This window comes from Sminthopsis crassicaudata, chromosome 5 (assembly GCF_048593235.1).
Source record: "Sminthopsis crassicaudata isolate SCR6 chromosome 5, ASM4859323v1, whole genome shotgun sequence".
NCBI classification, from domain to species: domain Eukaryota; kingdom Metazoa; phylum Chordata; class Mammalia; order Dasyuromorphia; family Dasyuridae; genus Sminthopsis; species Sminthopsis crassicaudata.
The window spans coordinates 47473959-47498748 of NC_133621.1; the positions used below are offsets into that span (position 1 = coordinate 47473959).

Below are 24790 nucleotides of genomic sequence, written 5' to 3' on the forward strand. Positions count from 1 at the left end.
ACTTGCCCCCATGATTAGAAGCATCTCCCATTCCTCCTGGCTCTCCTGTATTCCTTCAACTCTGCTCATATCCCATCCCCTACAAGACTTTTTCTGATATTTTCCCTCAGCTTTCCACAGCTAATGCCTTCTGAGATTACCTCCCATTTATACTGCTTATATCTTTTTTGTCCATAATTATTGGTATGTCCTAATCCCTTTCTTTAGCCCTCCACCACATACTGCATATTATATATTTGATGTACATAATTGTGGGCATGCTACCTTTCCCTTTAGAATGTCTTAATCCCTTCCCTGAGCCCTCCACCACAAATGCCTTCTGAGATTGCCTCCCATTTATATTGCTTATATTTTTTTTTTGTCCATAATTATTGGTATGTCCTAATCCCTTTCCTTAGCCCTCCACTACAAATGTCTTTTTTTTTTCTGAGATTCCCTCCCATTTATTCTGCATATATATTTCATGTACATAATTGTTGGTATGCTACCTTTACCTTTAGAATGTCTTAATCCCTTCCCTTAGCCCCCCCACCACTAATGTCTTTTTTTCTAAGTTTGCTTCCCATTTATACTGCTTATATCTTTTTTTGCACATAATTGTTGGTATGTCCTAATCCCTTCCCTGAGCCCTCCACCACTAATTTTTTTCCCCTGAGATTGCCTCCCATTTCTATGGCCTATTTATTTCATGTACATAATTGTTGGTATTCTGCCTTCCCCTTTAGAATGTGAACTCTCTGAGAACAGAGATTATGTTTTTCCTTTTCTTTGTACCCAAGGGTTTACTTTACCAGTGTGGAGCACATAGTAGGTGCTTAATAAATGCTAGTTAACTTGGTATCCACATTTAGTGAACATGACATGGATGAAGACCCAGCAAAAGAGACAGAAGAATCAGGAAAGTAGGAAGAAAGCTAAGAGAGAGCTGGGCCATGGAAACCTCAATGAAGAAGGAGGGATGAAAGATGCTTGCAGAGGGGCTTCCCTTGGGGAGAAGGGGCAAGACTGGTAGATGTTAGCTGTGGAGAAGGGAGCTCTTAGTGAATGGCTGATGGAGACTTTGCAAAAGCAAAAAGTCCTCAGTGATTTAAGCTATCCAAAAAAGGAATGAGCTACCTTGGACGGCAGAAGAGCTAAGTGAGACAGTGGACAGAGGGCAGGGCCTGTGGTCAGGAAGACTCATCTTCCTGGGTTCAAATCTGATTTTGTGTGAGTGATCTTGAACAATTCATATCACCCTGTTAGTCTCAGTTTCTTCCTTTGTAAAATGAGCTGGAAAAGGAAATGGTCACTACTCCAGCATCTTTGCCAAGAAACCCCCAAATAGTCATGAAGAGTTGGACTCTCAGATAGAAGCAGGTGCTCCTCAGTGGATTCTCCAAGAAAAATCTAGATGGCCACTTTCTGACTACATTACAGGGATATTCTTATTCAGGTGCATGTATAGAAAGTATCTGGTCTCTTTTAAAGAGCTCTGAATTTCTGCAATCCTAAAGGGGTGTGATCAATCCAGATATGACAGAAGATTCATCAAGCCCCATTTTCTGGGCTTATGGAAACTGCTTCGTGAACACAGCATAAACTGTAGGTGAATTGTTTTGTTTTGCCTTGTTCTGGATCTAATATATTACACATATATACACACATATGTATATTCATCCATACACACATGTATGTATGTATATGTGTATATAGAATGAATTTTTGGTTTGAATTTAGTTGGTGAAGAAGCCCAAAAGCTTAAACTGTACCTCCAATAAAGAGACAGCAAACTAATTAAGAAATTGAAAGTTCCTTTATAAAACATAAATACAAATCGAAAAGCTTTGTGATAGGAGAATTTAATATTTGGCAAAAATCCATGTGTTTTAGAGGTGGAAAGCTATTTCAGCTTTATTTATTTTAGTGGGATCTTCCCAGCCATGTCTTATTTTTTGGATCCTCTTCCTAAAGCACGGAAGGAGCAATGTGAATTTACATGTCAGGACAACAACGGGAAGTAAAATTGCTATCATAAAAGTTGGAGGAGTGTACCATACAAACTGCTTTACATCCACCCATTTGTTCCAGGCAAAAATCAACGCATGAATCGTGCCCAGTAAAAGGCAAAAGATGCCCAACTTGCTCTGTGAGGGAAGAGGGAAAAAAATTAGTCCAGCAAAAATAGGTACAATGATAGTTAATCATTAATGGTCAAACTTCCAATTTTAGAGGAATTGAACTTACCTTTCATTGTTGCCATAAATCAAGGTATAGCACAAAAACTCATTATTGGTACCAGAATATATAGACATTAAACAGTTTTTAATGACTTGTGTACATGTCCAGTCACTTATTAAGAGCTCATATTATGAGTCAGAGACCTTGTTATCTTTATATCTCTTCCAAATGCTTAGCATGGTGCTCTGCAAATAGAGGCCCCTTCACTGATGTTTGTTGAAGCTTCTCATATCTTAATAAATGTTTATTAAAGATTAGTGAATTCTCTTCATTTTACTTTTTAAAGTAAAGCCATTTTGGTTGAGAAATTTTATACTGCTAGAAATGACAATGTATTTAATATGTATAAAGTGCTTACAGGACTTTCAAAATGAAGGAAATCATAATATTGTAGGGAGGACTAGGAAAATTATTGGCTGGAGAAAATGTTATATTTCTTAAAAGGCCCTTTTATTCAAGAAGGATATAACAGATCTCATTTGCCACAAATTTCCACAATTTGGAAATCCATGCCAGTTTCAAAGAATATTCAGTTTCCAATATAGGTATAACTAATCATATTTTTTCTGGAGATAATTTCATTTTAACAGAAACTTCCTGTATACTAAAAAACTTTTTAAGGATCACCAGGACTGAAATCTCAGGAACTATATGAGGTAAGGGGCTTGGGGGGGGAGGAGAAAATCCAATTTGTTTTCAAATCACCCCATGTAGTGAGCTATCTCCTGCTTCCAGCTGCTCAGGCAGAAGATTAATAAAACCAGATCAATTTGGCTATCCTGATCCGAATCAATCCTGGAGACAGTCACAGTAATCAAGTTTGTGGTGTTCTTGTCATTTTGCTGATGGAATAGAGATGTCAGCTTGGCAGACATGTCCACAGCCAGTCCCACCATCACAGAGTAGAAAGAACACTCTTTTTGGAGCCAGGAGACTAGTTTTTGAAGCTTACTCTACCATCAACCAATTGGATAATCTTAGACAAATTGGGTCAGTAGTCTGCAGTTTCCTCACTGATAACATGGATTAGATTAGGACTAAAATTCCTTTTAGCTCCACATTCCTATGTGAATTTAGGATCCAGATGAAAACTACAAATGTCATTCAACAGTGACCAAGACACATAGCTTAATCTATAAAATGATGTTCTAGTTTTATCTGGATTATACAATAATACAATGTTAGTAGGATAAAAAAGACTTTAGACATAAACTAGAACATTAGTATATTTTTCTGTCTTTCCCTCCTGTTTTTTAAACCATTTCTTGACCTCTAAAACTTTGTAGGATCCCAATAGTGAAATGTTCCATTCCTTTGGATGACTTAGTCTTTTTTAATCACTAGTTTACCAGGCAGGATAATGAGCTCATGTGACATTTATTCAAGGATATAAAAGTTTCTAATTTTACAGATGAAGACAAACAATTTGTCCAGTATCATAAAATTTGGACCCAATTTTCTGCAGGGCTCTTACAAAAAGGCAGAGCTCTATGTAGACATATTTGAAGACTTCCTCATAGAGTTCACATGTACACTTGGAGTATACTTGGAAGGGACCTCAGAAGCCAACTGGTTCAATCCATTTATTTTATTGATGAGAAAACTGAAACCAGGCAAAATTAAGGGACTTTCCCAATGGTGGTAATTGATGAGCCCAGGTTAAAATATAGGTTCTCTCTAGAATCAGTCCTTTTTCCAATGTAGTGTGCTCTCATTACTCCTATTTTCCTTCCTTTTTCAATCTTTCCTTCATCTCTCCCTTCTTTTGAACACTACTTGACCTCGACAACTGTGTAGCTTCCTGACAGTGGAATGTTCAGTTATTTTGGATGACTGTATTTCTGATGAACTCTTATAGGAATGGATCCAGTTGGCTTTTACTCAGCACTACAAATTCATAACAAAGAACTAAATCATTGGATTTCACTCTTTTTTTCAGATGCAAATCTTCAGAACAAATTTTGCTGCAATAATTTTTCAGATAACTGGCAGAAGGGATGATGTATCATTACTATCATAGATAGGGGGTGGAGCAGAGGGAGGTGAATGGATGTATTCATGAACAAAGCATTTATTAAGCACTTATATTTTGCAAAGTACTATGCTCAGTACAGGGGATGAAAATAGAAAAGACATGCCTTCTTGGGATTCACATTTAAATGAGGAGACAACAGCTGCTAGTGAGATGGAAAAGTTCCACGGTCCTAGGATGCAGTGGCAAATTTGATGTCCATGTCTCTTTTAAGAGACAGTTACTTCCACTATTCGGATAATCCTGGATTCTGGACCTTCGGGAAGTGGGACATCATGGTTCTAAGTTTTACTCATCCCAGTTCTTTACTATCCAGTGTGGGCTCAGTTGACATAAGGTGATCTGTAGTTACAGCTTAAGCCTGGGAAGTACTGGATGTATTCTGGGGGTCTGACAAAGCTGAGATTAAAAAAACCCCAACCCTACAGGACTTAAAGAATTTCCAAAGATCTTAATTAAGAGCTGAGCAAGAATGTGGAGAATTTAAGACCATTGGCAGAAAGCTGAGGCTTCCAGCCTAATCCTGTAGGGGAAGTGTGGGGGTGTGAAAAGGGACATATCTTTCTATGAAGTCATCCCTCCAAGTGGTTACCCAAATCATCACATCAGAATCATTTGAAAATAATTCTATAAGTGCCTCTGTCTGAACTAGATCAGGGGAATCTTACTCTACAATTCCATTTAATTCAATTTTTTTAAAAATTGCTTTTTTAATTTTAATTTTTAAATATTTGTTAAGCACTGAGTACAAGGGAAAACGAAGTCCTTGACCTTAAGGAGTTTGTTACATTGAGATCTGAGTATATATATGGCTTATATACAGAGAAGTAGAAATTTTGAGACATTTTGAGAAAGCAGATGACAAATCCAGAAAGGTCTCCAGAAATTCTTGGCATGTAACATGTCCTCTGAAGGAAGCTAAAGACTTTAAGGAGCAAAGTGAGGAGAGAAGGCATTGTAGACTTGGAGGGGAACAACATGGGCAAAAGCATGGAGGTGGGAGATGTCCCATATCGGAAAGAGAGAATAGGTCAATTTGATTACAACAGAAAGGGCATGAAAGGGAATAATGTGAAATGAATCCAAACTATCAATGGCTGCTCCATTTTTTGTCTTTGTATTGCCAGTGCTCAACAAAGCCTGGTACATAGGAGATATTCAATAAAGGCTTGTTCATTTGTTGACTGAAAGGTCTCTGTTTGGCCCTGATAACATTAGGAATTTCAAGGAAGCAATTTCCTTATCCATAAATAAGTGAATTGTCTCAGATCCATGTTTCCTAACCTAGGGGAGGGAGATATGGACTGCTAAAATATATTAATGATAACATATCAAATCAATCCTATTGATTCAATTGATTGAATAACTTTGAATGAATTTGATACAGTGATGTCAATCTTCTGTAATCATATACACTTTATTTTATGAATTTAATATAGTTGTTCCCAGAGAGGGTATACAAGTCTTGGCAGATTGCCAATAGGATTCACAACACATAAATGGTTAAAAAACTGTGGACTAGATAATTTCCAAGGTCTCTTTCATATCTAAACCGTGAAAGTTTTCTTTTTTTAGATAACTATTTTCACATAGACTGAAATGGAAAAGAAAGGATAAATGGGAGTGGGAGGGAGGTGTCTCAGGAGAAAGTCTGTTTTTGTTTCCAGATAAGAAGAATAGAGTTTGGACAGATTTCTTCAAAGTCATGTTTGAGGATAACAGGAATAAGAGAGTTGAATAACATGGCCAGCAAGTTTCCAGTCGTTCCATGTAGGGAAGGGCCTTGTTTGTGTTATATTATAAAACTGGTCCTTTTATATCCAGTCAGGTTTTTTTTTTTTTTTTAATGTGTGTTCTGTTTTGTTTATTTTTGGTTTTGCTTTTAGGAACAGGAAGAAAAAGACATAAATGCAAATTTTAATTATATTTACTAATAGAATAAAAGGGTGGAACATTTGTTTCAACCAACCAATTTATTCAATACCCTACTATGTGCCAGATACTGTATAGAGGAAAATTAGAAATGATTCTGTGGGTTAAGGAGTCAATATATTGGCCATTTTAGGAATGCAGAGAAAAGATGTATTCTTGAGATCTTATTATTTTCTTTACTATGTACCTGAATATAGTGAAATTCTCTCCAGGTCAGGGAGTTGCTGACGGATGGAATGGAGGTCACTGCCAGTAGGGCCAACAAAGCAAGCCCCACAATTCCTAGAGATACATAAATTTCCATTCTCCAAACATCATGCTCCACCCAGGCATCTTCTTTATTCTGTTGGACCTATAAGAGAAGCAAAGAGGAAAGGAAGAATCTGTCTGTTCAGTCAGTTCTGTCATGTCTGACTCTCTTGACATTATTTGGAGTTTTCTTGGCAAAGATACCAGCAAAGGTCATTTTCCTTCTCCAGCTCTTTTGACAGATGAATAAACTGAGGCAAATAGAGTTAAATAACTAGCTTTGAATTTATAAAGATAATTTATAATTTTTTTGAATTTATAAAGATAAAACTAACTCCAGGCCTGGCCTTCCAACTAGGAAGGGTCACTGGATAAGATACTGAATGTGGAGTCAGAAGAATTAGGTTCAGGTGATGGCTTTGCTACTTACTCTCTATGGGACAGCCAGCCAGTGACCCACATGCGCTCCCGGCCCCAGGTGAGCCCAGACTGGAGGAAGGAGCTAGAGCAAGAGAGGGACTGGTGTGTGTGTGGATGGCAACATGATTCATCGTGGTGTGATTCACAGACGAGACAGCCAAAGGACAAGAGCTTGTGACAGTGAGGAAGCTGATGGGAGGCTCAGTTATGAAATCTGAATCCACAACTCTCCTGATTTTTGCTTTTAAGAAGGCGTTGTGGTACAGAGGTTCCAGAAGCTCAGAAGTCACAACATGGGCTCCCATTCTAAACTTGGGAAAATAGCTTAACTTCCATGAACCTTGGAGATTTTTTGATTTTCAAAACCAATGTGGTGGGATTGGATGGTTTCTGAAGGCCTTTCCCATTGATTTAGATGTATACTCTTATTTAAAAACAAAAACAAGTGGAAATAATAATAAAAACACACATTTGTGAAACTCTTTAAAGATTATACTATACTACATTATACTAATGATACAGAACTTTCCTATTGTACTCCAGTGAGAGCCATACCTGCTCATAGGCCCAGTTTAGCAGTTTGTATCTGTAAGACCTCCTCATCGGATAGGATAAACTGTAAATTGCATGCAGTGAGGCAAAAAAGAAGCTGAGAAGTCCAAATTGCTTCCTCGCCAGCATCCACTTGTTCAGCCAATCTGGAAATCTCTTATACTTGGTTCCATTACGAAGCTGGAAAGCTGCGGCAATGATCCCGGGCAAATAAACCAGAGCCAAGAGAGTGATGGAAACCACTGGCAAAACTTTGTTGATGACTAAGATTGGAATCTTATAGAAAAAGTGCGCTCCGGTCATTACTAAGGGGTGGATGACGTCCCTTAGGCAAGTGTAAAGGAAGGTCAGGAGGGCTATGATGGCTGCCATCTTGATGGGCAGCCGCCATTGTGGAAAGAGCTCCTGTGTGTGGTTTAGGCCTGCAGGGCACTCAAAGCCATCGAAGCCAGTCATTTGATGTAAATGGAAGAGGTCAGGTGTCTTTGGGCTGCTGCTATCTCTGGAGTCCTTTGTCTGAAAGAAAGAGAAAGAAATATCCTGAGGAAAGTTAGAGAAGGTAGTGAAGGGCTCATATCATCAACTGGTTATAATTCAGACACTCAGGTGGAATTTTATAATTTCTGGGACTCAGCATTCGTCCACCAAGAGATCACGCTCCCTTTAATATCAGTAAATGGTCTTTAAGGATTGCTGTTGTCAAATACATTGTTACTCTATATAGTGTCAATTCAAATAGAAACAGATCTTTATAATCCCCATAATGACTCAGAAAAACACAAGTCAACATTATCTGTGGTATTTTATTTTTATTTATTTTTTTGTGTGAAACATTTCCTAGTTACATTTTAATCAGGTTTAGGTCTCACTTAGGAGTACTGTGGACCACAAGCAGAAGGTGGGTCGTAAATCTGACAAGTGGTGGGGAGCCAGCCAGACCCTTAGGTTCACACCTTTCCCTGGCCTGGGTGCCCAGCTCCAGGGGGTCAGGGCTTGCCAGCACTTATGTTCTGGGTGATAAAACCCTGGGCAGGTCTCCATGCCATAGTGAGTAGGACTTTCTGGGTAATTTCAAAAATGTTTGCTACATTGGTTCATTGGGATGGGAATGGGGAACACTCAGAGCAGGACTTCAGTGCTCAACTTTTCATAAAAAGGCCCTTTTTTAGTTCTAGTTAGTGAATGCTGATATAGTTTAGAGTTCACTTTCATCTTACTATTTATTCTTTTTGAAGGGAAGGGGACAGGATAAATATTTATATAGTGCTTGCTGTATGCTAGGTACTGTGCTAACGGATTAATAAGTATCTTGTTTGATTCATACTAAATTCTAAAGTATGATGTTTATGAAATTGGTGGGAATGAAAAGTCAGATCTGATTCTACCTTCTGCATTTAAATGAACATGGGTAATATACTTAAGTTGTCTTTCCCCTTTTTCCTTTTCTCATAATAGTCATTAAGAAACATAAAAAACATTAATAATACTTGAGTATTAGTAACAATGAGAAGCAATATGGTGGAGTGGAGAGGAATGTATATGGGCAGTAGTTGGTGAAATGGATAGAGCGACAGCCCTGGAATTAGGAAGACTCATCTTCTGACTATGGGGCCTCAGGCAAGCCACTTCACCCTCTTTGCCTCAGTTTCCTCATCTGTAAAATGAGCTGTAGGAAGAAATGCAAACCATTTCAGTATCTTTGCCAAGAATACCCCAAACGGGGTCATGAAGAATTAGACATGACTGAACAATAAAAAAAGTATTTTTCCAAGAGTATGGCTTCTACTTTATGTTCTAATACTGTGATTTTGTTTCTAGAACAACTTAGCTAAGGACTGATAGAAAGGTATGTGGCCTGATTTGTACTTAAGTCAAATAAAATATGAATTTATAGGAATATGTTTTTATAATGCTTTAGAATTTATAAACATTTTTCTCATTTGTAAACATTTTCTCATTTAATTTGTAAGGGGGTAAGTTTAGAGCATAATAATTTCTGTTCTAATATGAGGAAAATGAGGCACTCAGGAAAGTGGAGTACAATACTGCTTCCTACTTCCACAAGCTGCCTTGAAAGTCTAGCCTGGTGAATCCATGTGCTTTAGAGTGGGTGACAGATGGTGTGTACTTCTGAGGCTTTCAAGATTGCCTGAATTCCAGAATTTTGTGTTCCCCATTCCCATCCCAATGAACCAATGTAGCAAACATTTTTGAAATTACCCAGAAAGAAATTTTGGGCTAGCCTCAGTTGTTTTTTCTTGTTCTGCTACTTTATGGCAAGATTTTTCACTTGAATTTGGTGAGTTTTCATTGTGGTGTGGTCTCCATAATCTTAAGAGTCACAGACTGCTTATTTCCAATCTTCTGGTTTTAAATAAAAATTATTTTTTTCAAAGTGTCATCTTCCTCACTTTATAACTACATGGAGCTTCCTAGTACCCTTTTGTAGGAAAATCTCTGCTAATATTTGGGGATTACTTTAAATCTTGACTACTTTTAAAAGGGATGTTTTTTCTATTTTCAAAGGAGTTGATGAAGTTTATATCCTATCTGGATATCAAAAAGAAGTATGCAAATGAACTTTGGCAGGTTTTCTTATGCGTTGAGAAGAATTCAGGGGCAGAAAATTATATAATTAACTTTAAAATGCAAATCACATCAATGCAGGTGTGCATATTAGCATGGTTGAGGATGAATACATCAGGGATGTCTTAATAAAGTTATCCAATTAATATATACATTTCTAAATTATCATAAACTCCTCTTTTCCCTCCCAAATTCCCTGCCACTTTTCCTTCCAACAGCTTTATAGAGAGGGAATAGTTAATCTTGGGGATATGGGGTAGACATAGGATTTGTGACCTTTTATGGATGAACTTAAAAAATCACAGATGTTAGAACTGGAAGGGGAATTATGAAGTCATCATCACTTGTTTTACAGATGAGGAAACAGGACTAAATGATTTACTCAACATAAAAAGTCAATAAATTGCAGAATTGAGATTTGAACTTAGATCCTCTGACTTCAAATTTAGCATTCTCTCAATACAAATATTTGGGTTTTTACTGTATAGTTGACAAGTTCTTCTGGCATGACTGGAATGTATGATGTTTATGAAATTGGTAGGAATGAAAAATCAGATCTAATTCTACATTCTGTGTTTAAATGAACATTTAGGCTGTTTTTCCCCCTTTTCCTTTTCTCATAATAGTCATTGAGGAACACAGAAAAGACTAATAATACTTGAGTATTAGTTATCTACTTCTGAATATCAGTTTCTTCATTTACAAAAATGGGGATAATAATACTCATACTACTACCTTTCTCACAAGCTTGCTGTGAAAAAATGCTTTGTGACCTGTGAGTAGTACATAAAAGTGAGCAAGTGCTAAGGAAATGGCTGTGGTCTCTCAGAAAGGATATTAACATCAATAAGCTTCAAATGGACTGGCAGCCAAATTATAAAAGGACCCATCATAAAATATAGTAGAAAGAATAAGGTACGTTTCACAACTATAGTTCAGGACAGAATTCATTCCCTAGGAAAGGAGAAGGGAAATCACAAAAGAAAAAATATACAATTTTAATTTTATAAAATGTCATTGTCTTTGCACAAACGAAATGAATACAAGTCAAATAAGATAAGCAGGTGAGTTGGGAAAAAAATATTTGCATCAAACATTCTGATCAAAGTCTGGTATCCAAAATATAGGGAAGTGAAACAAATTTATAAGACTGAGAGTGTTCCCCAATAGATGAGTGATCAAAGGATATGAACAATTTTCAAAAGAAGTGTAAACTATCAACCACCACATGAATGTTCCAAGTCACTAATATGAACACAAATGCAAATTAAAACCATGAGGTTTTACCTTACATCCATCCCAGCCATCAAAATAGGCAAAGGGTGACTAAATACAGAAATAATATAGGGGGCAATAAGAGAGGCATAGAAATGTACTATTGCTGGAGTTGCAAATTTGTCAAGCAATTCTGGAAAATAAATTGAAATTTTGCAAGAAAAATAAAGGAAACCCCGGGATTCACCTGGGAATATACCTTAAAGAGAGTAAAGACAGAAAGGACAGTTCTATAATGTCTAAGCAATTGTTGCATGTGAATGCAATGAAATTTATTGCATCCTAAGAAATGAGGAATTAAGAGAAACATTGTATGAAGTAATGAAGGGCAAAGAAATTAGATTCTCTGGGCACAGTGGATAGAGCACCAGCTCTGAAGTCAAAAAGACCTGAGTTCAAATCTGACCTCAGATACTTAATACTTAGAACTCCTGTCTATATGATTCTGAGCAAGTCACTTAATCCCAATTGCCTCAGCCAAAAAAAAAAAAGTAAATAAATAAATAAAAAAGAAATAATATTTCAGAGAATAATATACAAAGAGATCATAATATAAATGAATGCATCACTAAAAGGCAAATGAACTTGGATGATGCAATGACTAATCTTGGTTCCCAGAACACAGTGTATGACACTGGGTATAGAATATTATCTTTGGCTACTTTATATGATTGCTATGTCAGCTGTTTTTTTTTTTTTTTTTTTTTTTTTGGTTTGTTTGTTTGTTTTGTTGTTGCCATTTGTTAGCACTATGACCTTGGAAAAGTCATTTAATGAAAGTTTCAGTTTCTTTGTCTATAACAATAAAGACGCTAATAATATCTGACTTATACAGGTCTCGTGAGAAACAAATGAAATAATAATTAAAGTGATTATGAACCATAAATGCCATTCGTCCTACTATTATTATTGTTGCTATAAATCAAAATTGGATTAATTATTGTTATTATTTTTACCAAGTGATCATGTTCTTCCATCTTCTCCCTCGGCTTCATTTCACAAAGTTCCTCTTGTTTTGATATCTTTTCTATTTTCCATCCTGGGAAAATCTGAAATATAAGACAGTGAAATAAGAAATGTGTATTAATCAAAACAATTATTTTCATTATAATACAGTGTGATGGATCATTTTGTGAACTGTGGTAGAACTATTGCAATTCAACAGGCCATAGAGGCCTACTGACCATAATGTGGGCACCCCCAGGAAGTTTTGTGGGGATGGAGGGTCGACTTCTGGGGAAGAAAGACTTGGATTTGGGTATTCCCTTTGACACATATTGACTAAATAACTGAAGTCACAGTTGCAGAGCATTTGCTAATTTGTATTTTTCAGTAATACGTGACTCTTTTTCACCTGTTTGGGGTTTTCTTGGCAAAGATCCTGGAATGATTTGCCATTTCCTTCTCCTATCCATTTAACAGAGGAGGAAGTTAAGGAAATTGCTTAAAGTCACAAAACTAGTATGAGAGGGGCTGGATTTGAATTCAGGAAGACGAGTTTTTCTGACTCCGGGCCTGATGCTCTACCCACTGTACCATCTAGCTGCCCATCAAGAGTCCTCTATATGAATTCAATCACAAATTTGTCTACCACAAAATTTATGTGTTTATGTGGTTGTTTGTAATTATACAAGTTGCATAATGTAGTTGATAGAGAGCCAGGCTTGAGGTCAGGAACACCTGAATTCCAGAGCATTTTTTGACACACGCTGGTTGTGTGCGACTGAATTAATCACAGTCTCTCAGGTCTCCCCAGTGCAGGCTGAACCAGATTAAAATGTAATTAGGAAATATTTAACAAAATAAATAAAAATACAATGCAAAGCAAATAATATTAAATTTTAAAATGAAGTCAATATGTGGCCCATGGAGATCCTAATATTACTGCTCTAGGTACAAGTATTAACTATAGAGCAGGTCTGCCTTGGTGGAGGGCAATTCCTCACGCAGGAGTTGAAATAAAAGTACACACTGAAATAAGGAAACATTCACCTTAGTAAAATCACAGGTTTGGTCCCTTTTCCCCATCATATATATAATGTATATACCATCTATATCATATATATATATATATATATATATATGATAAAATATACACATTTATATAAGCATTTTTGACATCTGACAGTTAACAAACTATTTTATACATGATGGTGAAAGATTAGGAATAGAAGTCCATCTCCTCATTTTTTTGCGAACTGGCCATTATCTAGTTTGAAATATCCAGAGAAAAAATGATAGAGAAAGGTACCTGCTCTTTGGTTGTCACAGAATTGTTCAGAGGTATCTTCTCTACAGATGCAGAGGTGTGTGGAGTTTAATTATGGGTATCCAGGAGGGGCAGGAGTTACCTAGGAGAAGGGCAGGAAAGAATGTTTCTGAACTCTTTACCATAGAAATGACATCATAAAATATAATAGGTATATTCAAAATAGCCTTATTAGCATTCAACTTCAGGTTTGGTGGGTTCGCTATGTTCTGTGGGCTGGCCTGGAAAATTAAGAAACAAACTATTATTAAGTTTGGTCTTTTCCATGCGATGAAACTTGTTTGAGATATCACCTGCCCCTTTCACCTTCCTGCAGATGCAGGGCTCTAAATATGGGCTGTGTCCCAAGTTGGTTTTCCCGGCAGGTAGATGAGCTGCTGGCTCTCACCTGGTCCCCTTAGGGGGCAGAAGCACCAGAACCTGAGTATGAAGGAATCTTAGACTTCATTTAGTCCAACTTGTCAACCAATGTAGGAGTCTTCTTTTACAATAGCCCCAACACCTGGTTATTCACCTTTTGTTATGTTTGCAGTGACTGCAAGCTCACTTATTATCTCACTGATGAGCTTATTCCATTTATGTTAGAAGGTTCTTAACTTAATTTTAGAAGGATTTTCAGATAGCCCATCAAGAAACAAAGCAGTTCCTTTTGTAAAGTAACATGACCAAAAGCATGGGAATATAGCCTGCTTCAGGGGAAAGGCTACTGAGTCTTGAGTAAGGGCAGGTGAATTCCTAACTCTCAATCCCAATGAATAGAACTAGTGAGATGCTCTATGTCCAGATACTTTTATTAAATAAGAACAGATTTTTGATTGGGTTATAGAATCAATCATGAATCAAAGGTTTAAATTGGTAATACCTGAACAAGAGCAGATGGCAACTCAGGTATAAAACTTATGGTTGGTTGAAGGTTCAAAGTCAAACCCTGTAGAGTTCGGATAAAAGAAGATTAAAATCTAGGATTCCAAACTTGGGAGCCAAGTTGGGGCACAGTTCCACTGAAGGACCTGAAAGACAACTGCTTGGAAGGAGGAGGATTAAGCCTCCATCTCCTCCCCTTCTCTTGTGGAGAGAATGACTTTATGAAATTTGAAAGGTCAGAAGACTTTCCAATGTATTTTCTATTGGAAACTTGACAGCTGTATAATCTTGGGCAAGTCATTTCACAATTTTGAAATTTAGTTTCCTCATCTGTAAGCAGAGGTTTGGCTTAAATGATTTATAAAGTTTATTCAGTTTCTAATTCTATGATTTATTCAATTTGTTTTAAAGGTTCAACAAATATTGTAGTCTGGGACTATGTGGATACTAAAGCCACAACCTTGGATTTATTAGCAGCAGTCACCAATACATTCTGAGCTTCCACTAGAATGTCACTTTAATGTATTTGTACTGGAATCTGTATCTACAGGTACTCAGTATTGATAAACCATAATAATTCTGAACCTGAAGTCCATCTGTCAAAAAATACTCTCTCCCTTTAACTTTTTTTTTTTAATAATGGAAGGTGATCTATATGACAAAATTTTACTGTATAATGCCTAGGATTTTCCCCTTGAGGCAATTGGGGTTAAGTGACTTGTCCAGGGTTACACAGCTAGGAAGGTTAAGTGTCTGAGACCAGATTTGAACTCAGGAACTCCTGACTTCAGGGCTGATGCTCTATCCACTGCACCAACAAGTTGTCCCGGGATTTTAATTTGAAAATTTCACCCAAGATGCCTAAACATAAATAAATAATAAAGAAAAGGCAAATTCATCTCCATTTCTCAAAGTACCTCGAAGACTCCTCCCCAGCACTACACAAAACTTTTTTTTCACCCCCAAACTTGCTACTGCCTCTGACTGGTAGTAACCTCTTCATTCACTCAATGACTTTCCTGATCCCTCACTTCCCTTTCAATACTCCAGAATTCCTCTGGGATCCATCTTCTTTCTAATCCCATTGCCATTTCCATATTAAAGCTCCTCATTGCATCCTGACAATTGCAATTGTTTTTCTTTATTTTTTTCAATGGTAACCCATCTCTTGCATCTTCATGTTCTGCTTCCTCTGACGTGATCCATAATCTTGCTGGATTAATCTTCTGAATAAAATAATCTGGATGTTCATTCTTTCTTCAAAAGGTCACATTCTTCTACCTGCCATCCAAGGCCCTCCACAGACTGGTGTAATCTTACCTTTTAACATTAACTGCACATAATTATCCTGTCCTACCTATGTATGCCTTCCCCTTTATCTCATATACTGACATCCTACCCAACTCAAATGCTACCTTTCCCATAAAGACCTTTTTTTTTTTTTTTTTAAACAACGTTAGCATTTTGCATTATCATAATCTACGGATATAATGCTTTTTCTTGTTGGAGAGGCAGTGGGTAGAATTCTGGGCCTGGAGCATCTTCCTGGGTTCAAATGTGGCTTCAGATGTACTTGCTGTGTGACTCTAGGCAAGTCACTTCACCCTGTTCATTAGCTTAGTTTCCTTATCTGCAAAATGAATTGGAGAAAGAAATGGCAAACTATACCACTTTCCTTTGCCAAGGAAACCCCAAATGGGGTAATGAAGAGAGAGATGTGGCTGAAAAATGAATGCATAAAAACAGTGAATTGTGTAAAATGTTAGATTTGAAGACAGAGAATCTGGGTGAGACTCTCAACTCTTCTACTTGTTTTCTGGGTAATCTTGGGAAAATCACTTAACTTAAATAGGCCTTATTTTCCCTGATTAAAAAAAATGAGTTTGACTAAATGACTTTAAATCACTTTAAATCTAGCTTTTTCAAATGAATGAATTCATTATCTTTAGGATGGTAACCCTTTATTTTAACTACTACTTATATTTTTAGAATATTTATTTGGAATAGAGGAAAAATCCAAACAGACAAGAAAATATTTATTCAGTGTTTCCCATATATCATCCCTGAATTGAGAACTGAGTAGGATATAAGAAAATTTAAGAGATAATTCTTGCCCTCGAGGATATTATATCCTATTTATGAGATATTGCACTATGAAGAGAGAATCTTGTCCAGCGTTACATTAAAAGCATGTGGCTGGGTCAGGAATAAAAATCATTCTATTAAAACAAACATTACATTCTTTGATGTTTTAAAGGTAACATTAATGCTGAAAAGTAAATGGAACAAAGGCCACATTAACACAGGGATATTTACATTACTTTCATGTTTTATGATTTTTTTCCTCATCAAACCCTATATAATATATCTGAATTTACATCCCCTTTGGGGAAGCCAAGCTTATGAAGTTAGGAAATAGCTGCCATCAATTATTGCATAATTTTTGTCTCAACATTTGCCAGGTGAGCAGTGATTGAAATGCAATGTTCATTTGACTGATTCTGCCTTGCATACCAAATGAGTTTCAGTATAAAAGGGTTTTTCTAACTGTGTCACAGTGTGTATAAACTCTGAATTCCCTATATTTGTTCATTTCCAACCTGTTCTGGCTGCTGGGCTAGGTGCTAATAAGCTTGACCAGAAATAGTTCTGTCATGTATCTATCCATGATGTTCCCCAAAAGATTGCATTGCCTTCATTTTCTGCAATGGATTATTTCAAATCATGACCCAAGAATTATAATTCTTGTGGGCCCACTGGACAGGGCCAACTGGAAGACCAGATTTAGAGGGCCTGAAAGCCCTTAAAGTCTTGTTTAGTTGTCGTTCAGTCGCTTCTTGTCAAGGCTCATTTGGGGTTTTCTTGGCAGGGAGACTGCCCTGGTCTGCCAGTCTCTTCTCCAGCTCATTTTACGGCTGAGGAAACAGAGGCAATCATGATTAAGTGACTTGCCCAGATCACCCAACCATAGTAAACTAATAAGCGTATGCGATCAGATTTGGAGTTGGAAGATTGAGTCATCCGGGTCTGGGCCCGGATTTAGCAAGGTAGGAACAACAGAATTAGCACCTTATAAGAAAAGTAACGAGCTCAAGTAGGAAGGTGTCAGACGGGTAAGTTTTTCCATTCTGCACTCCCTAACTTAGTTACTCCCTAACTAAGGGGACACTTTATACCATTCCCCATGGCCCTGGCTTGTGGTAATCCTCTCCCATCCCTGCACCAAAATTCCTAGCCCTCAGGGCATATGTAGCTAGGCTTCTGAATGGGATTATTTCTCAGGAAACTCCATCAGATGTTTGTAGAGGGCTGGACTCAATAAAGAGCTGGACGTTGGAATGAAAAATCAACTGTTATTATGAGGAAGAAATGGTAGAGGAGAAAAAAGATGGCAGAGAGGAGGGAAAAGATGAAGACAATTCTTTTAGTTTGTGCTCTAGAGCCTGCTTCATCTAAGAGCTAGTACCAAGTTGTTTTGGGCCATGATACTGAGGGGGAAAATAAAGCAGGGCTCTTCTCAGGGGGCACCCTCCAGTTTGGCAGTGCTAGGGCCACTATTTACATATAATACACTATTTTTTATATTTTACATTATTTATATATAATGCACTACTTTTTATATTTTATACTATTTACATACAATACACTATTTTTATATTTTACGCTATATACAATATACTACTTTTATATTTTACACTATTTACATATAATACACTACTTTTTATATTTTACACTATTTATATACAATTACACTACTTTTATATTTCATACTACATGTAATACACTACTTTTTATATTTTACACTATTTACATACAATATAAAGGTAGCTTTATGAAATGGGCCAGTTTGCATCCTACTACTAGAATGGGAGAGTTGGGAGGCCGTTTGGAAAGCACTGTCAAAGAAAACCCAGGGCAAAAAGCTAAATGTGGGGGTGAAGAGTAAAATGGGGCGTATCCAGCACAAAGTACAGTAAATCTCCCAGGCTGCAGTCAAATAAGTCTTTGCTTGTTCCCAGACATTGATAATCACAACAAGTAGCAGTCTTCATATATTTTCTTTACTCCTGCTGATTTTTCTCCTTTTAAGCAGAGAAACCTGGGATTGAGCAACTGGGCAGAAGGCATTACAGTATCTAGGTGTTAGGAGCGACAGGGATTGACTCCTGCTGTTCTTGGAATATTTTCCATTTCATTTGGCTGTTGCAGGATTGTTGGACTGCAGTTTGTACTAAATATTGACTCAGCCATAACTGGCTCCTGCTTATGTTGAAGGAGACTGAATGACTAGAGTACACTGTGGGCTGCGTTACATTTCCAAGCCTTCCTATAATTACTTGGGTACACTTGTTTCATTCAGCTGGGAAAGGCAGATTTTTCATTTGCTGTTTTTCTAAGCATTTCCCTTTCCCCTCCTATTTAATATTCATCCACCAAAATCCCCATGAGTTGTGGAAGTTCTTGGAGTCTGAGTCTGCAGAGCTCAAACTCTGGGGAAGTCACAGAATTTTAGGGCTGGAAGGCTCCCTGCTCTCCCAATGTCTGAAAAAGAGTCTACTGCAAGCTTTTTGGCCAAGGAAAGACTCTGTGGGGGCAAATTCACTACTTCCCAAAGTAGTTCATTCTATTTCTGGACAATTCTAATAGGAATTTTCCAGTGCTTTCCCCCCTCTCCTCTCTCTTCCTCCCCTTTCTCTGTCTCTTTCTCCCTCCCCTTTTCTCTCTCCTTTCCTCCTTCTTTTCCTCCCTCTCTCTCTTTGTCTCTATTTCTTTCTCTCCCTCCACTGACTCCTTTTATCTGTCTCCCTCTTTCTCTCCTGTCTGTCTCCCTCCCCTACTCTTTCTCCTTCCCTCCCTCTCTTTCTCCTTTTCTCTCCCTTCTTCCTTTCTGTTTCTGTCTCTTTCTTTCCTGTCTCTCTTCTTCCCTTCCTCTTTACCTCCATCTCTCTCCCTCTTTCATGTCCTCTGTCTCTCTTTCCCTCCCTTCCTCTTTCCCTCTCTCTCTCTCTCCATCTGCCTCTGTCTCTCTCTCTCTTTCCTGTCTCTCTGTCTCTGTCTCTGCAGTCTTTCTTTCTGTCTGTCTCTTCCCTTCCTCTTTACCTCCATCTCTCTCCCTCTTTCATGTCCTTCTGTCTCTCTTTCCCTCCCTTCCTCTTTCCCTCTCTCTCTCTCTCCATCTGCCTCTGTCTCTCTCTCTCTTTCCTGTCTCTCTGTCTCTGTCTCTGCAGTCTTTCTTTCTGTCTGTCTCTTCCCTTCCTCTTTACCTCCATCTCTCTCCCTCTTTCATGTCCTCTGTCTCTCTTTCCCTCCCTTCCTCTTTCCCTCTCTCTCTCTCTCCATCTGCCTCTGTCTCTCTCTCTCTTTCCTGTCTCTCTGTCTCTGCAGTCTTTCTTTCTGTCTGTCTCTTCCCTTCCTCTTTACCTCCATCTCTCTCCCTCTTTCATGTCCTTCTGTCTCTCTTTCCCTCCCTTCCTCTTTCCCTCTCTCTCTCTCTCCATCTGCCTCTGTCTCTCTCTCTCTCTTTCCTGTCTCTCTGTCTCTGTCTCTCCAGTTTTTCTTTCTGTCTGTCTCTTCCCCCAAGGTTTCCTCCTATTTACGCTATCTATATCTTCTATGGACGTGTCATCTTGCCCATACGAATGGTAGCACATTGAGGTCAGGGACCATGTTCCTGCTTTTGCCTCACTTGAGTGCTTGATGCAGGCCTGACCCATAGTAAGCTTTGGTGCATGCTGATTGCAGCCGGATGACATCTTCCACCTGTTGCTCATACTTCTGTCTTCTGGAGCCCAGGGGAAACTCATCATTTCCTCCCTGTGATGGCCCTTCAGATACTTGGAAGACAACAGTCATGTTTCCTCTGGCCCTTGTTTTCCAGCTTCTTTGCCACCTTCCTCGAAGATCTCATCAGCTTTCTGGGTTTAATTATCATCTCCAGGTGGATGATTCCCAGATCTCTAGGTCCAGCCTTAACCTCTCTCGCTCCAGCTCCAGCTTCACATCACCAACTGCTTCTTGGACGTCTCCCACTGGATGTCCCACAGTCCCCTCCAATTCAACAACATATCCAGGTCCTAATTCATCACCTTTCCCCCAAACCATCCCCTCTCCCTAATTTCCCAGTTACTGTCCATCCTCTTGGGCTTGCGCCTCCATGTCATCTGGGACTCCTTCTCCTTCACTCCCCACAGCTGCCGAGAACCACTGATCTGCCACAGAACCTCATTCCTGTACACCTTGAGCTCCCCTCTGATGCTGGAATCACCCCCTCACCTGCAGTAGCCTGATGGCTGCTGTCCCTGTCCCTCAGGTGCCCGGGTGATCTTACATCTGTGTCCTCCCCGAGCCTGGCAAACTCCAGTGCTTCCCTACTTCCGCTAGGATCAAAAGTTTGACATCTAAATATCATTCATTACTTGGTTTCTTCCTACCTTTCCCATCTGGCTACACTTATTCCCCTCCATACTCCATGACTCAGTGACTAAGGCCTACTGAAATTACCTCAAACACTATGTCCCAACTACATCTTTCTCTTTATTATATATACAAACATACATATATACTATAACATACTAGATGTATAAATATTACAAAACAACTATATACTAAATATTATATATATGTTACATACTAACTATATACTATATATGGATATATATTCTATATACCAATTATATACTATATATGTATATATACTATATGCTATATACCAACTATATACTTTATGTAAATCTTATATAATATATTCTATCTATATATCTATATCTACTAGCAAATGTATATCAATATATCTTTGCTTTTTCACTGGGTTTTGGCCATATCTGGAGTGATCTCTCTCTTAGCTTTTCTAGCTTCTTTTAAGATGCAGCTCAAATCTCTCTTTTTCAGGTCTTTCTTCTCTATCCCTACTACTAAGGGCATTACCCCATTTTCACTGTCTACACCCAGCTTCTTAAACCGTGTCTCGTAACCCCATATGGGGTCTCATAATTGAATAGGGGGATTTCAAGATTATGATTTATTATCATATTTTACATATCTTATATGTACTTAAGAAATGCTCATTATCTGCATCCAGAGAAAGAACTGATCAATAGAAATAGGTATAGAATAATCGTACACAAATATTTGTATCTAATGATGGCCATCTGTAGGGATCAGAGGGAAGAAAAAAAAAGGAATTTACTTTGTTGTATATTTAAAAGGAATAGATTGGTGATTTCATCAGCAATTTTTTTATTATCTATGTTATGAAAATGCTTGTTTTATTCCACAAATTAAGAATAAAGTAAAATTTAAAAAGACTGATTAGTTGATAAACACTTCCAGTGCCTGTTACCAGTCGTCATGTGGAATAGACTTAAGGCTTTCTACCATCCTGGTGAACCTCCTCTGGGTGTTCTCTACGTATTCAAAGTCCTTCCTGAACTTGCCCCTCAGACCTAATCACTGAACACTTTAGATGCGCTCTGAGCAGGACAGAACACTGGGGCTACCATCTCCTTATTCCTCTCAGTGCAGCCCACTACTGAGTTGGCCTTTTCCCTCCTGTGCCGTTACCACCGCCTCATGAACTTTAAGCCCAGCGGGCTGGGCCAAGCCAGAGGGGCTTGGAACATGGGCTTTCAGATGGATTGCCTGCCAGTTGCCTGAAGAACAGCTTGGCTAAGTCTGGGCAGCTTCCTCACTAGGTTGGCTGGAGATTAATAATTCTTGGGACCATAGCAACGTCCAAAGATCATCTATTAAGTAATATAGAGAGGGTGAAATCAGCTTTGGCAGAGGATGTGCTCATACAGAATCATGGCTCTTTGAAGTAAAAGTTATAAATGGCTAACGGCCTTTAAGAGTGTAATTCCACACAGGCACACGGTACATATTTATAATCGTCCTGTAAGAAATCAGGAACACAGAAAATCCCAATGTAGCCACGGGCTCAAAAGGGACTCTCTTTTCATTGGTGGAAACTGCTTATTGTGGGAAGGCCAGGGCTGAACTGAAGAAAGATCCTGTTTTTTCGGCCACTTTTAGGAAAGAAGAGGTAACACTCTAACTTCTGTTCAGGAGAGAGACTGGGAAAAAGCTGACAGAGAGGAGCTTATAATCTCCATCATCTCTCTACCTCCATTGGAGACGGGGGAATTCCCTCAGAGTTGGGATGGGATGGGACCTGAGAATTCCTCTTTTGCTTGAGCTGCGCTACCTTGTTACACTTTCACTCGGGACTGTCTGGTGTGAATTCTAGCTACACTTTTTTCCCTTCTAATGTCTGTCTTGCTATATCCTGAGATAAATGGGTTTGCACCTTATCTGTGTGTTCTTTGTGGAACTGGCCTTGGTAGAAATGATTAATATTAATAAAACATTAATTAAAAATCAACATTAATTATTGTTTTTATTTAATATTAATGATGTTCATACTGCGTGGGTCTCCCCTTTTCCATTGAGGCGCAGAGATCAGGACTATGGCTCACACCTGAAAATTACTTCTCCTGGGCCAACAAGGGACCGGAGAGATGTAATTGTAGGCCCGTGTAGCCTTTCTCTGAGGAGAGCAGAGTCTCTGGCTGGACCTCTCCCTTCTCTGTGTAGGAGCCAGTCTTCACTGAGAAGGAAGGAAGACACGCTGGGCTATCTATTCTTGCCTTCCCTCAGGCCACGTCTATACCTTTTTTGTCCTTTATTTTTCCTTGAATGTCTCCTTTGTTACAAGAAAGGGTTAAAATAAGAAGTAGGGATAAAACTGGAAAAGATTAGGGAGATGAGCATTTTTACAGGACCTACTATGTGGCGGGGCTCTACAAATGTTTGATTCTCGCAAGAATCCTGTGGGACAGATGCTGTTCCATTTTACAGTCGGGGAAACTGAGGCGGTCGGTGACTTGTTTGGGGTCACACCACTAGGAAGTTCCACATTTACCTCAGATCTTCCTGATTCCAGACTTCACTGTACAGTCTGGTTAACCTTTGTATATAAACACGTTAGATTTTTTTTTTTTTAAAAGATGTAAGTCGGGGCCGCTAGGGGGCGCAGTGGAGGACCGGAGATCAAACCTGGCCTCAGACACTTAACACGTCCTGGCTGTGTGACCCTGGGCAAGTCACTTCACCCCAGCCTCAGCGGGGGGGGGGGGGGGGGGAAGTTGTAATTCATCAGAAAGTGTATTATTTAAATAATAAAAAGGAGAAAAAAGAGGGACGGGTTAATGTATTTCAGGCCGTTTTTAGGGCCCAGTCTTTTCTACTACTTGGTTAGTGAAACATTTATATTCACACGGAAGGGACGCCATCTCTGAGTGGGAATACTAAAGAATTGTTGCTTTTGTTCAGTTGTCTCCGTGACCCCATTGGGAGTTTTCTTGGCAAAGACATCGGGGTGGTCTGCCATTCCCTTCTCCAGCCCATTTTTCAGATTTGGAAACTGAGGCAAACGGGGTCCCAAGTGCAGCGTTAGGGGCTGGCTCGGGGCGCCGTCTCCTGATCCCGGCCCGGCGCGCCATCCCCTGCGCCGTTTAGGGATCGGCCCCGAGGGTGGTTTCCTCAGCCACGGGGGTGGGGGTGGGCGCCGGAGCCGTCGCAGGTCCGGGGGCTGTCCGCCCCGCGCCCCGCTTGTTGACTGACTGACTGACTACTCTAAGCAAAACGCCCCTGTCCCGGCCGAGACCCGGCGGACCAGAGGAAGCGAGAGAACACGTGGGGCTCGTTCCCAGACAGCCTGAGGCTTTCTCCCGCGGCCGTTCATTCGCTCCCCGGAGAGCCGGCGGCCGCCTCCGCCCCCTCCGTCCCCGGCGAGCCGCGGGCTCCGGGCGCTCCCCCAGGGCGCCAGGCGTAAGGGAGCTCCAGCCCAGGCAAACATTTGGTCATCGCCTTCCTGACCTCCGAGCCGGGCGCTCCGGAGCCCCGGGACCCAGCAACGCGAGGCAGGAGGGGAAAAGCTGCACTCACCCGCTCCCGGCCCCGGGGCTCTCCGGCAGCAGCTCGCCTGGTCCTGGAGGGTCCTGCCCCGCTCCCGCTGCCCCCGCCCGGCCCTGCTCCTTGGGACAGCCCGGCTTCCCCAGGAGACCCAGCCGGCCACATCAATCTCGGCTACCCGCAGCGGCCGCCGGCTCCACACTGGCTCCCCTCTCCTCCTCCCCGCGGGTCAAATACCCTTCCCCTCCCCTCCCCTCCCCTCCTCTCTGCCAGTCACCCCTCCGGAACCCCGCCCACCAGCCCAAGCCCCGCCCCTACCCGCGATTCCCCGACCCGCCCCTCTCCAAGGAAAGTTCTCAGGTCTTCAGCTTGTCCTGAGTTCTTCCCATCTTCCCCCGTGGCTCCCGGCGCCGCGCGCCCGCATGGCCCGAAGACGTGCGAGCTGTCCCGATGCCCTCCTGCCCCGGTCCCAGCCCCGA

General features: G+C 39.8%; 1 protein-coding gene across 3 annotated transcripts; it reads right to left on the reverse strand.

The window, feature by feature from the left end:
• Positions 1 to 1825: 1825 nt before the first annotated feature.
• Positions 1826 to 24515, reverse strand: STEAP1 (STEAP family member 1). 3 transcript variants are annotated; one of them, XM_074266586.1, is made up of 6 exons: positions 24315 to 24515; positions 13518 to 13644; positions 12223 to 12315; positions 7409 to 7921; positions 6372 to 6536; positions 1826 to 2126 (listed from the first exon to the last, which is right to left on the reverse strand). In XM_074266586.1, exons 3-6 carry the CDS (start codon positions 12259 to 12261, stop codon positions 1869 to 1871), a joined length of 975 nt encoding a protein of 324 aa, XP_074122687.1. In that variant the 5' UTR covers positions 12262 to 12315; positions 13518 to 13644; positions 24315 to 24515; the 3' UTR covers positions 1826 to 1868. The 3 variants fall into 3 exon arrangements, with proteins under 3 accessions (XP_074122687.1, XP_074122686.1, XP_074122685.1); XM_074266585.1 differs by lacking the exon at positions 24315 to 24515 and adding an exon at positions 14398 to 14450 and having other exon boundaries at positions 13518 to 13617; XM_074266584.1 differs by lacking the exons at positions 13518 to 13644; positions 24315 to 24515 and adding an exon at positions 12451 to 12542.
• Between the last annotated feature and the right edge of the window lie 275 nt (positions 24516 to 24790).